The 13941-nt window shown below is 41.2% G+C and overlaps 1 protein-coding gene across 1 annotated transcript in view; it reads left to right on the top strand.

The window, feature by feature from the left end:
- Positions 1 to 1864: 1864 nt before the first annotated feature.
- Trim36 (tripartite motif containing 36) overlaps positions 1865 to 13941 on the top strand; it is a 33590-nt gene continuing 21513 nt past the window's right edge. The window contains exons 1-3 of the mRNA XM_028777192.1: positions 1865 to 1959; positions 4138 to 4372; positions 12052 to 12377. Coding sequence (XP_028633025.1) covers positions 1933 to 1959; positions 4138 to 4372; positions 12052 to 12377 — 588 coding nt within the window. The 5' untranslated portion in view covers positions 1865 to 1932. The remainder of the gene's footprint in view (positions 1960 to 4137; positions 4373 to 12051; positions 12378 to 13941) is intronic.

The raw sequence follows: 13941 nt of genomic DNA, 5'->3' as shown, positions 1-13941 counted from the left end.
GAAGGCCCTTGAGTTTTATTTTTCACTCAGGTGTTGTCTATAAAAGTTTTATTCTCAGTTTGTGCTAATTAGTTTCTCCTAATTTCTTTTACTCTACCATAGTATGTTTTGGCTCAAAGGCCTATCTAAGCATGCTAATGTGTCTTTAATGCAAAGGCCAACATTAGAAACAATGTTATAGACTTACACTTTTTGAAAGTCAAGACTTTAAAGAAGTATATTAGGTAGGTGTTGTGGGGTGTAGAGGTTTGCTACTCTCCTCTTTTCCCTCTTGCTTAGGACACATGCTCCGGATCCAAGGAAACTTACAGGGTCTAACATGTGCTGCAAGCCTATCTGGATAAGAACAGCTCAATCATCTCCCGCCCACCCCTCGCCCTCCCTGCTCCTCCCCTCATCCCTGCAAGGTGTAAATCCTCTCAGTCGATTGAGGGATTGAGGGTACTCCATTAGATGCTATAGCCCCTTGCTATTTTCAATTTTACACTGCTATGATCATTTAACTGCCAGGTTGACGGAAGAGGCTATGGCTGGTGCTGTGAGAAGATGTGGAATTTGCCGCAGGAGACAGCTTTCTTCCAAGTAGGAAATTAAAAGTAGGATGCGTTTCAAAACCTAATGGAGATGTCGCCCTGCAGCTCCGTGCTCCCTTGGCCTAGGAGTTAGGACAAAAGTTCTTTCAATCTAATATCTACAGACGAAACTAGCCTTCAAGAAAGCAGTGGCTTTAATTACCTAGTAATATTCGCCCCCGACTGTGGTAGGCTGCCTTCTTCTGTTCTGTCCGTGTGCAGGAAGCAGACGAAATGAGCCCCTCTAGGCCCTTGGCCGGTGCAAGCTTGGTGTGGCTGCCGGGGCATTTCTGGACCCCTGTCCAGTGTGGCATTTCTAGACCCCTGTCCACTGTCTTCAGATGCGAAACTGCAAGGTGGCTGTGGGCTGGGCTAGGGCGGGGGCTTTGCCGCAGTGTCTTGACTTCAATCCTTGGCTAGCACCCAGGAATGGAATCCCTGCTCCTCGGGCTATCCCAGTGACACTGGGCTCTTGCGTGACGTGAGGCGCCAAGCCCTGGTTGAGGAAAAAAAAAAAAAAAAGGAACGTACTTTTAAGTGCTCAGTGATCAGGGAATGCGACTTCACGAAAAAATAAACCAAGCAGGAAGAGTAGGTTGAAGAGCCCAAGGGAGAAGACTGGGGGACCCACCCGGGAACTTCCCCTAGGCCAGCCTGGTTAGCGGCAGGAGTGGGCGGGATCTTGCGCTGGCCCTGGAGTACCGCTCCGGGTGCTCCCTGGGGCGCACTTGCCCTGATCCTCACTTCAGTTTAGGGCCTGGGAGCGTCACCGGTCTCCGGGCTTTCGCGCGCACTTTGGGAACGCCCCCAGAAAAAGTGAAATGGACCAAAGCGCCGCAGAGCCAGGAGCCGTCACCCCGACTCATAGGATTTAGATTCCGGGTGCTCTAGCGGGAGCCTGAGTGGTGGGCAGCTACGAGCCGGCACCCCGCCCCTCCTGAGCCCCACCTCGCCACTAACCACGCCCCAATTAGTCCCGCCTCCTTTGAGCGGCCGCGCTGTTGCCGGGGCGACAGCCCCTCCCCCCTCCCGGCCCCGCCCTACGCCACCGCCCCAGTCTCCGCCTGGCTGCTTGTCCAGCTGCAGTCCGCGCGAGCCGCCGCCGCAGCCGGCAGCGGGGCGTCATTCCCGGCTCCCGGGGCCCTCGCAGGGAGCAACCGCACTCTCCCGCGCCCGTGCTTTCGCCTGCGCCGGCCAGTCCCTCGCCGCGTGGCCCGCTGCCCGGATCTGGCTGACCAGCTTGCCCTCCGGTCTGACCCGAGGCTCCCTAGCCGCCTCGGGGACTCGCCCACACGACCCTGCCGGGGCCGGCTGCGCCTGTAAAGACTCCGTGGTTGATGTCACCCGGCGGAGGGCTGCGATGGAGGGGGATGCCTCAGACTCTCAGGTATGCGCCTACTCTTGGTTGTTCTCTCCGGGCTGGTCCCAGCGTCCGGCGGCGCCTTTTTCTGCTCTCGAGAGGGTAGAGAGGGGCTTGGGGTCTCTTAGGGAGGGAGCGAAACGCAGGTCCGGGACTGTGCACCTGGCCACCCTGGGGACCGAAGGACAGGCTCTTCCGTGGGGTTCTGTCTGCAGAAGTAGTCGCTTTGGGGTGTCTTGTGCGCTTAAGAGTAGGGCGCGTGCCCCAGCGTGCCGCCCTTTGTCTGGAGCCCCGAGGGACGCTGGAGTCCCTCCAGGACCCCGGCTGCTCCTGCCACCCGCTAGGAGCCTTGTCGCCTGCTCGCTGGGCGGGGCCGGGGCCCCTGCGGCTGTGCGGTTCAAACCTTTTCTTTGCAGAGGTTGAGTAGGCACGTCTCCCGAAGTTTCCTTTGCAGTTGCTTGAGTGAGCTATCACATCACATTGGTTTTAACTCAAAGGATGTAAAAAAAGAGAAGATACTGATTTTTCTTTGAAGGAAGAATTACTTTATATCCAGCGTAATCAAATGATTTAGGCACAAGAAAAATGGAAATGATTCTTAGGTATTTCTGTAGGAGATGTAACTTTACCAATGGTATTGGTTATATGCAAAACGGGACAACATTCTATATTGGGCAGTCAGGGTATATCTTTTCTTTTTCTTTTAAATCAGTGTGATACTGGATGAAGTGAGATAAAATGCGAATATCGAGTATTTGGTGTGAGTTGTAGGTGTGACCAGCTTATTTCCAGGTTCGATGAAGTCGCAGCATGCTGTGAGCCTTTTTAGATAGTTGTGATTCCTCAAGAGACACTGCATTAAAGATCTGTTGGGAGTGATGAAGCTAGTTGTTCCTGGTGTGATTATCAGGGTTTACTAAAGCCCTTTGTGTCACCGGTGGGGAAATAGATTAGCATACATTTATTTCATCAAAACAAGTGAATTAAATTTTACTTTCTGAGTACTTTTTAACCCAGCACTGGGAATGCATATTCAGTGACTTTCTGTGTTTGAGGCCAGCCTAGTTTACAGAGCTAGTTCCAGGACAGCCAGGGCTACACAAGAAAATGGTCTTGAGTCTCCCCCTCTCCCCCTCCCCCCCAAAATAAACCACACCAAACATTTTCTATATTTCCTATAGATGAAAAGATTGTATAAGATTGAGATTTTTTTTTAAATGTTGGCTTGTCATTAAAATTTCAGGGATGCTGACAGTAACCTATAGAATTTGAAACTTAAGTGCTGTTCCCCCCACCTTCCTGCCACTTTCCCCAAAACCTGTATAGGTGATGGATGGGAAGACAGTGTGGAGTCATCAAACCTTCTTAGTTGTGACCTAAAGTGATTCTCATTTAAGGTGGTGAAATAATGACTACCTATAGGTCTGGAGGAAGAAGCTGGGTGGTGTCTTTCAGCCCTCTCCCCACCTTTAATATTTATGATGTGCTTTTATGACAACTGCTTTGATATGCAATATAGAGCCTTAAGCATTTTAGCATTTTCATAAAACACACGAAAGTGGTCAAATTTAATGTAGAAAATTGCTGATACTCAGCTTATAAGTAGAATTCCTTGTAAGTTAGGAATTCCTGAACACACTGGCTTAGCCTGGGTGTTTATTTATTACCAGCTCTAGTTCTTCGGCAGTCATGGAGTTAATACATTAATGGTTAATGTCATAGTGAAATTTTTTTTTGTTGAAAATTATCACTTTTAGGATTTCACTAAATTCCTAAGTCAGGGGCTTGTCTCTAATGGTTTGAACAGCCTGTGATTTTTGATAGGGTGTGGTCCTCTAATATCTTCTTCTTACATTTTATGTTCTTTTCTTCTTTTATCTTATATCGTTACTTCTTAATTCCATGCCACGATGCCATGTATATTAAAGGAATTTCATAGTCATATTTTTTTTGGCAAGACAAAGTTCCTTTGTGGAGCCCAGGCTATCTTGGAACTTGCTCTGTAGCCCAAGCTGGCCTTGAACTCACAGAGATCTGCTTGCCTCTGTGGTATGGCCACCACAACCCCCTGGCTAGGAAGTTCACAGTTTAAGGTCCGTGTCTTAATTTTATTTTGGAAAGATAAGCACATTACGCAAAATGAATGAGCGTGCTGACATATCTACCCATGAGAGTTTTGACCCTGGTTTTGGTTTTCATCCTAAGGTGACTATTAAGAATATCGAAAAGGAGCTTATTTGCCCAGCATGCAAGGAGCTGTTTACACACCCGCTGATCCTTCCCTGCCAGCACAGCATCTGTCATAAGTGTGTGAAAGAACTCTTACTGTCTCTTGATGACTCATTCAATGATGTGGCCTCAGACAGCTCTAATCAGAGCAGCCCTCGACTCCGGCTCACCTCCCCTAGCATGGATAAAATTGACAAGATTAACAGACCAGGTACGTGGGGGATGCTGGGTGGGGCAAGGAGAGCTTATTGATAGAGGTTGAGTTATAACCGGAAGGGGGATGGTTTTTGTTATTTTTTCCAAGTGAACAAGTTATGATTGTAGCCTTCACTTAAAATGTCAAAGTGAACTTGTAATTCTTGATAGGCACTTAAGATGGATTTTGAATACTAACTTTGTGCTAAGCTGCTTACAACTGTCTTTAAGTGATCGATAATGAAAGAATAATGAACTTTTTAGGGAAGCATCTATAAAGTTAATGTGCAAATAAATACTGCAGAATTAAGGATGGGACTACATAAAGGTTACTTCTAGAAAACTTTTGTTATTGAGATTTTACTTATTTTTATTTTGTGTGTATGTTTCAATATATGTGTACCATGTGCCTGCAATGCCCTCTCAGGCCAGAAGATGGTGTCAGATCCTCTGCCTGGAGTTACAGTTGGTTGTGGGCCATAATGTAGGTGCTGGGAATCAAACCCAGGTCCTCTAAAATAGCAGCCAGTATTCTTAACTGCTGAGCCATCTTTCCAACCCTTAGAGAACTTTTAAAGCAAATCAAATGTGTTATCATTCTACCTGAGAATCTTAGTCTTCTTACCAGCATGACATTCCTTTTGTTGTTGTTCTTGTTGTTGTTGCTTTTTGAGACAGGGTTTCTCTGTATAGTCCTTGGCTGTCCTGGAACTCACTCTGTAGACCAGGCTGGCCTCGAACTCAGAAATCCACCTGCCTCTGCCTCCCAAGTGCTGGGATTAAAGGCGTGCAACACCACTGCCCGGCGACATTCTTTTTAAAAAGTGTTTTGGCAGGGTATGGTGGCACAAACCTGTTATACCAGCACATGGGAGGAGGGTCTGTGATGTCAAGGCCATCCTGGGATACATGAGAACCTGCTTACTCCCCAAAATAAGGGTTTTGCCCACCATGAATACTAGAATTCTGCAGTAATGTATGGAAGTAGTTTTAATGACACATAGCATATATCCCAGGCCAACATTTGCCCTGTTTCCTGTCTAGATGGTGTTGTCTCTGAACAGTTGTAGAGGTGGTGTAGTGCAAAGCTAACTTAAAATTACAAAAGTAGCTGGAATCCTTTTAAAGTTAGTGGTGACTGCAGCCTCGTGTTAAACATGATCTCTACACTAGGGAGTATGTGTGTGCGTGCCCAGAAGTTCCAGGCTGCAGAGCTGCCACTCTGAGCAGTTTGCACTTGGAACTTTCATCTTTCAACTTTTGGTCTACTCTACTCGGTTTCTCCCACTGAGAGAACAGGAGCCACTTTTTAACCTTGTGAATTTTTCTATTTTTCAGAAAAGCATCCCTTTCTAAGCTGCATTTAAAAGAGTATTATCTTTTTCTGTGCCTACCTTATGCAGTGGAGTCCCTGTGTTCAGTATTTATATCCATGTATCTACTCCATCAGAGTAAAGAAGAGTACTTTCATGCATTCTATATACATGGTTTTATATACACGTTTTATATATACAGGTTTTATATATACATGATATATATACATATAATATATACACATATATCATATATATATATACATATATATGATATACATATATATGATATGTAGACATACATAATCATATAAAGATTTACTTGATTTTGTATGTATAACGCTTTGCCTGCATGTTATGCATGTGTACCTGGTGTCTGAGGAGGTCAGAAGGGAGTGTTGTGTTCTCTAGGACTAGAGTTACAGATGCTTGTGAGCTGCCATGCGGATGCTGGGAGTCAAATCTGTGTCCTCTGGGCCATTATCTCTCCAGCCCCATGAACTTTTCTTTGAATGCCAGGCATTAACTATTTAGGAGATACTTTGAGCATATAAAATATATGTATATGCCATTGAAGTCAATTGGGAGAATTGTGTTTGAGAGAAACTGAGGACAAAGAAGGTCGTGTTCATTGTGAGATCTTGACTTTTGTTGTTCTGCCCTTTGCTGTGAATCTGGCACCCTGAGGGACAGAAAGACAATGAGTTGAAGTCATCCTTATCAGATAAAATTTGATGGGTCTTCCCTGGCCAGTTGAGACTCCTCTTGGTGGATGGAACAAAATTTACTTCTTGTGTATTGCTGTTCAATACAGACAATTAGTGGAATCTTTTTCCTTAGGTTGTGTTCATATATGTTTTTCATTCTGCATATGATTAGGTTGTGCTTATATACGTCTTTCATGAAGTTCTATGTTTTAATCTCTAGATTTGACTGATTCTCATGTGCGGTTCATAAGAAATGAGAAGTATCTGTACTTTTAGGAGCTTGCTATAGTACTCTAATGTACAATTGTTGAACGGATATTGAGTGACAACCTTTTGGAATTACAGAGAGTGTGCTACTGTGACTGCAGTGTATAGGGTTAAACAGTTTTCTTTCAGAACAAGAGTTCCATTTCACCATACACCCACTGTCCAGATTAGATGTGAAGTGACTGAAATATGCTCCTCCCCATTCTGTAAGATCACTGTGCAGGTGGATCAGGTCCTGAGCAGGGACTAGAAAGTGCTTGAATTTGGTGATGTATGGTTGCAGGCACTAAGTGTGTATAACATGAAGGATGACTTCTGAATGGATTTGGCACCATGTCAGGTGGCCCACAACCACCTGTAACTTTGACTCCAGGGGATTTGGCACCTTCTTCTGGCCTCCATGGGCAGGCCCCCTCCCAACGTACACATAAATAAAAATCAATCTTAGGGAGGTGGGGAGCTTGGAAGGTGAGACTGTTTGAAATGTGACAGTCATTTCCGACGGTTTGGTTTGTAAATCAGTGGTCACAAATGTCAGGACTGTCACAAATGTCAGCAGTTTTAAAGGACCAGGTGTCATTGTATTGCAGATATAATAATACCTTTCGTTTATGGGCAGGCATGATAAGACACACTTGAAAAGGAAGCCAGGTACCCTGCTCATAGGAATGGATGTGGAAGGAATGTATTTCTAAAAATTAGTTTTTACCATTGGTTTTACTAAAGAATTAGACCCTAAGCTGCCCAGTGTAGTATATACTACCTGTGAAGTGCTTGAAATAGGACTTTCCTGATTAAATAAAGTATTTTCTGCTATACATATAAAGTGCTGAGGCTTCTGATAACAAAGACAGATTTAATGCTTTTTATCTTATTACATTCTGAGGTTGTATATAATGAGTATAGTGGATTAAATAATACCAGAACTAAACTTGTTTCTTAACTTTTATTGTGGCTACTTAGAGAGCTTAAAAGTACATTGTGCTGTGGCTCACATATTTCATTGGGATAATATTGCTATACATATTTAATAGACTTTCTAACAAAAGGCAACTTTGAGGGCATAAGGTTTCTGTATATATGTCAATTACCCATCCAGGTGTGTAAACAGAAAAGCTGTATTGTTTTGTATTTCTGATCATATGTGTGTAATCTTTCCCTCCATTTTGTATTTTCCTGTTATCAGAGATAGTGAGTTTTAATAATCTTTTTGTAAGTTAGTTTTTTAGTTCAGAAAAAAAACCAACCAATCAAAAGATGCTTGAATTTACCTAGTGGCCAGATAATGAGGTTGTTTAAAAACACAAATTTGTAGAATAAAGCATATATCTCTCAAGTGTTGCCTGATAGTGGGTGCAGCCAAATTCTGTAAGTTCGCTTGACTGTTTTATATTGCTGCCTTTGTAAACATCCTGTGTGTCAGGAAACACACACACTTACTGTTGCTCCAATAATCGTGTTCTGTGAGGGACACAGTCACAGCTTTCTCTTTTGTTAACAAGTTGTGAGTATTCTCTTTGGGATGGAATTTTAAATCTAGCTTTCTGTTCATTGTCCACAGCACCGCAGCGGAGATCTTTGGGGTGGAGAGGTAGAAAAAACCGCTTTATCGCTTTTGTGGCTGCAGGCAGCGTAGTGTTAGATTTAAATCTCTTGTGTATCTAGAGTTTCTCTAACACCAGTGGTCAAGTCTTCAAAATTATATAGAAAGTAAACAAATTGGAATGACATGACTTAAAGATCAAACAGGACAAAATTTCTGATGTTTTTAAGGGAGTGTATCTCAAAATGATTTCCACTTTTGCTTTGTTCATATACACAATGAGATTTTGTCTTTTAGTATCAGATACCTGAAAAAAATCTTCTTACATGTCCATAGTCTATAATAAAATGTAACAAGCTACGTTGGAAAGGTTAAACAAATATTAAACTTCTGTTTGAAGTTGTCACTTTTATAGTTTCTCTATCGTTTTATGCATATTGCATCTTTTTTGTTGTTGTTATCAATGTCTGAAAGTGTTTGCCATCAGAGTTTTAATATGGAGGGCTTACCCGTTTGTGGGTCATGTACACAGCCATTCCCTCCCCCCACTTCAGTTGACCTCTTAAAGTAAAATTGTTTTTTGGTCAACTCTGTTGATATTCTTTGGTTGGAGAAATGTTACCGTGTTACCCTTTTCTGTTTCTCTCACCTCCTGAGAAGTCCAACTGGTGCTGCCCACCCATCAGGCAAGCCTACCAATCAGGCAAGCTGTGATCAGTACCACCAGAGCATGGGAGAGGATGTAATGACAGCAGGCAGAAATGTGCTACACACATTTGATGCCCTTGCATTAGTTTTTATATACTTTATTCTTTTCCCTGACAGTTGAGTGATAAAGGAAAAACTGAAATCTGGCTCCTTTGGCGACTATAAACCATTTTGAAAGTTCTTTAACTATTTTAATTGTGTCTTGATGTCCGCTTACTGTGCCTTTGAAGCAAAGCGGTGTGAATTGAGAGCATTTACCTAACTTATGAATGCTGCCTCCCCTAGTTGTGTGGCTGGTGTTTGGTCTTCAGGACTTCCTAGCCTTCCCTGTCATCATCTGATTAGTCCCTAGTTCTTCATATTGTGTCATATTGTAAAGAAATACTGTGTAAATAGAACTTTCTTTAATAGCAGAAACATTCAACACTTCGCTACGTGGTATTCACTAGCCTCAAGTACTCTTGAGTATTTGAACTATGGCTATTGCTACAAAAAAAAGGTGAAAATTTAATTGTTAAATTAAAATTTCAGTAGCCATTTGGCTTCATGGCCCTTTAGATGACATAGCTATTGAAAACTGACTTTATTATATCTTCCTTTTATTTTATTTATTTATTCATTTATTTATTCATTTATTTATTTATTTATTTTTGTTTTTTTCGAGACAGCGTTTCTCTGTATAGTCCTGGCTGTCCTGGAACTCACTCTGTAGACCAGGCTGGCCTTGAACTCAGAAATCCACCTGCCTCTGCCTCCCAAGTGCTGGGATTAAAGGCATGCTCCACCACCGCCCGGTACATCTTCCTTTTAGAGTGTAGTGTTTTTTGTTTTTGAGTTTTTTTGTTTTTCATGAGGTTTACTTTCCAGGATATCCTTGGAGCTGTCATGCTTTCTTTGTTTCTCTGAATATAATATTTTATGAAAACAACAGTAAAAGCTCATGACAGATGAAATGAAAGCTTATTAGCATTCTCAAGGACACTTGAGGATCTGCTTAGAGAAACCACCAGGATACCTATTTGAATAAATTACCTGGAAATTATTCAGGTCTTAGATTCAACATTTTACCTCACTGAGATCAAGTGTAATATTTTATAAAACCTTTTATTTTTACCATAAAAAGGGCAACAGATATACAGGAGAGGGATGCAACATTTTTAAAAACATCTCTAAACATGAAAACAACCACAATTTGGGTGTCACCAGCTTTCATGTTAAAGCATGATTTAATTTTCATGATTTTGTTTTCTATCACTTGATTGGTCACAACCTTCATAAACTACAATAGACCATTGCTTTTCACATGCATATTAAGTTGGTTGTTCGATCATTTAAATTTCTAGCATCTAGTTAATGTATAGAAGGAACTAACTAAATGTGAATTTTCATCGGTTTAAACTTGACCACTGCATTAGTTGACTTCCAGAATTGTTTGGCTTCTTCTTTTTTTTTTTTCTTTCACAAAAACATTTCCATTGGCATGAGTGTGTGTGTTTTGTTTTTAGTTAGCCTGGCGCTTCTTTCATTACATGCCTGCTGTGGTGTGAAACATCTTGGACTGTGTTGCATGTTTTTAAAATTACTCCAGGAATGTTTTTAGAGGAGGATTTGTGTGGGAAGTTTCTTTTCTTATATGATTCATGCTTTAAAACGTTAAGGCTCAAATGTCATTAAGTGGAGATATCAGAGATACTGTGCATGCATGTTACATTATCTGCTTTTGGAGTCCAGTGACACTTTGCATGCTATAAAGTCATTAATATAAACAACATTGTGGGCTGTCTGCTGGGTATTACCTATTGTGATGTCATGCCAGGCATCTTTTAAGACATTTTTAGATGACAGTCATTTCAATAGCTACTTACAGCTCTTTGCCAAATAGAGTATACTGAATTTACCCATTAATTTTTGATGTTGGACATGGTATGAAAGAAGGCTGGGGTTGTTAAGATGTGGCTTGGTTTGTGTGTGATGGAAGCTCTTTTTTGGGCAACCAAGATCTCACACTCTCAGAAGGCTTTAAGTAAGTACACATCCACCTGTGTTAAATGGACAGCCTTGCATTTCTGTGAACCAGCAGGTAAGACAAGCCATAACTTAGTTTCCTGACTTATTAAGATCAGAATGATAATACTGAATAAAAGAATCAATTGTTTAAAGTCACTTATTGTATTTTCTATAATACAAAATTATGTGTAATGCTTCTTGGCGCTGAGTTAAGTAATCTTTAATGATTCTTTGTTTTAGGTCCCAAGAAGATACCGAACGGTTGGTCCCTCTTAAAGTTACTAAGTTCTAGGTCTATGAATGAATTAGATACTCTTGTATGGATTTCATCCAATCCCTTTCTGGTCTTTCCCACTGAATTTTCCCAGATAAATACACTGCTACAGTGGGAAACATTCTATTGAATGTTCTTAAAATGTGTGACCACCCATTCCTTTGTGTATGTAATAAAAGTTTAGACTAACCAGAAATACACAGTGCGTGTAGGTAGCAATTTTGCAGTTCCAAATAGTCTCTGGGATGGCCCTGAGCATGCTGACTCATGGGCCCGGATTAAAGTCCTTCTCTTTCATCTACCTCATTTCTTCCCAGTCAGCTAAGATGATATTCACTGGATGATTTTGGGTATGATGCATAAAATGAACTAAAATATTTTATTTATTTATTTATTTATTTATTTATTTAATGTATATGAGTACACTGTATCTGTCTTCAGACATACCAGAAGAGGGCATCAGATCCCATTACAGATGGTTGTGAGCCACCATGTAGTTGCTGGGAATTGTATTCAGGACCTCTGGAAGAGCAGTCAGTGCTCTTAACCACTGAGCTGTCTCTCCAGCACCTTAACTAGAAATCTTAATTATATAAACTCCTATCTCTATGAAGTATTATATGTTTTGTCTTCATGTCTGTGTTTGGCTTAATGTAAGTTTATATACAGTTTATTATAGATTATTTTTCCTTTTTCTATGATCGTTTTTAATAATTTGAACTTGTCTTTTATATACCAAGTAAAAATACTTGTTTAGAAAAGCATTTTCAGAACGTAGGTGGAGCCACTTGGAACGTTAGTTACTGTACAGACATGTCTTTCTAAAACCTGCCTTTTCTTCCTATTAATCATTTATGATGTAACTGAATTACACAGGCTGGAAGCGTACTTCACTGACCCCGAGACCGACCATGTTTCCTTGTCCTGGCTGTGAGCATGAGGTGGATCTTGGAGAGCGAGGAGTCAGTGGTCTGTTTCGAAATTTCACTTTGGAAACGATTGTCGAGAGATACCGGCAGGCCGCTAGGGCAGCCACAGCCATTATGTGTGACCTTTGTAAACCACCACCCCAGGAATCTACAAAGAGCTGCATGGATTGTAGTGCAAGCTACTGCAATGAATGCTTCAAAATTTATCATCCCTGGGGCACTGTAAAAGCCCAGCATGAGTATGTGGGCCCCACCACTAATTTCAGACCCAAGGTAAGTTAGGGTATCAAATGTGATGGGAGAAATCGCCAGAAGTCTAGAGACAGGAAGAGTTGATTGGGGGAACATTGTAATAATTACAGCCCAGTACTTTAAAGCTTGGGACATAGTGGTTTTCTAATCTGTTAGGTGGAATTTGCATTTCTAAAGTATTCTGGGTAATTGGTTACTAATGCTCGTAAGAACTTCATGTCCTGTGATCTTTGATGAGTAAAATAATTTTTGCATGTCTCCAAGATGTTCTGATTTGTGTAATTGGAACAATGAATGCTTTAAAAGGTGTTCTTTACGCCTTAGTAAATGGTATGAGTAGGGAAATATAATGATATTCTTAAAAATAAAGCCTTTAATATGTAATAATTTCATGTGTAAATAGCAAAAACTCTCTGGAGCCAGAGAGATGGCTCAGTGGTTAAGATTGCCTACTGTCTTTAACAGAGGACCCAGGTTTGGTTCCCAGCACCCACACGGGTCCTCACAGACAGCTGTAATTGCAGCTCCAGTCCTCTCTTCTGTCCTCTTTGAGTACTGCACTGTTTCCATACCCCACACAGACACCTACAAATAATTTAAAGTAAAATTTAAAATCTTAAAAATAAGATTTCAGAAGTATTCACTGAACATTTCTCATATAGTGTAACCTGAAAGATTAAAGCAAAGATATTTCTTTGTATCCACGTTGGGAAGGACATTTTGTCAAAACTATTAGTCTGATAACAGGTTTATCAAACAGCTTTGAATTTCCTTTTATGATATGTCTCACCGTAACTCCTCAAGGCCATTGGGTTTTAAATATGTATGACTTCAAGTGTTTTAGTGTTTCATTAAGAAGATCACATTAGTGCTCTTCTATCATGGAAGGACACACAATAATGAGCTACGTTAGGGCTAGGATTTTATAAGTTAAGTATGTCATAGAATTTGAATGCAAATTAGTCATAAGTTTTTATTTGCAACTATGAAATCCTGATGAGTAACCCAAAGGTGTGTGACTAGGCTATATTAACAAAAATAGCCCCTTCAAGACTTTTATGTTAGTCAGTAAGAGCTGTCTCTTACGATAGATGGTACTCACCTATAACTGAACTCACGGAACCTCTTCATATGGAAGTTCTAAGTTTTTCTACTTTACAAAACATATACACTGGGTGTGGTGGTGCATGCTTTTAACCCCAGCCCTCAGGAGGCAGAGGCAGGTGGAATTCTGTGAGTTCAAGGCCAGCCTGATCTACAAAGTGAGTTCTAGGATGGCCAGAGCAGAGAAACCCTGTCTCAACAAACAAACAAAAAACTCCAAACTAACAATAAAGCAAGCAAGCAAGCAAACAAACAAACAAACCATATGCTTTTGAGAATATGGAACCTGGACATTCTGAAACACTATTTCAGTTTTGTCTTCCCCCGAAGCCGTGTTGGTAGTAGGACTTTGCATATTGATCTCTTATTTTCTTAGTTTTTCAGACCAGTTATAGTTGTCTAACATCTAGTCTCTTGAAATAATGAAGTTATTTGATTTCATCAACATACTATGTAAATACTTGTTTCTGAATAGAAACAG

The sequence above is a fragment of the Grammomys surdaster genome, unplaced genomic scaffold (genome assembly GCF_004785775.1).
Source record: "Grammomys surdaster isolate TR1022 unplaced genomic scaffold, NIH_TR_1.0 278, whole genome shotgun sequence".
NCBI classification, from domain to species: Eukaryota; Metazoa; Chordata; class Mammalia; order Rodentia; family Muridae; genus Grammomys; species Grammomys surdaster.
This window is presented reverse-complemented; position numbering and strand designations above follow the sequence as displayed.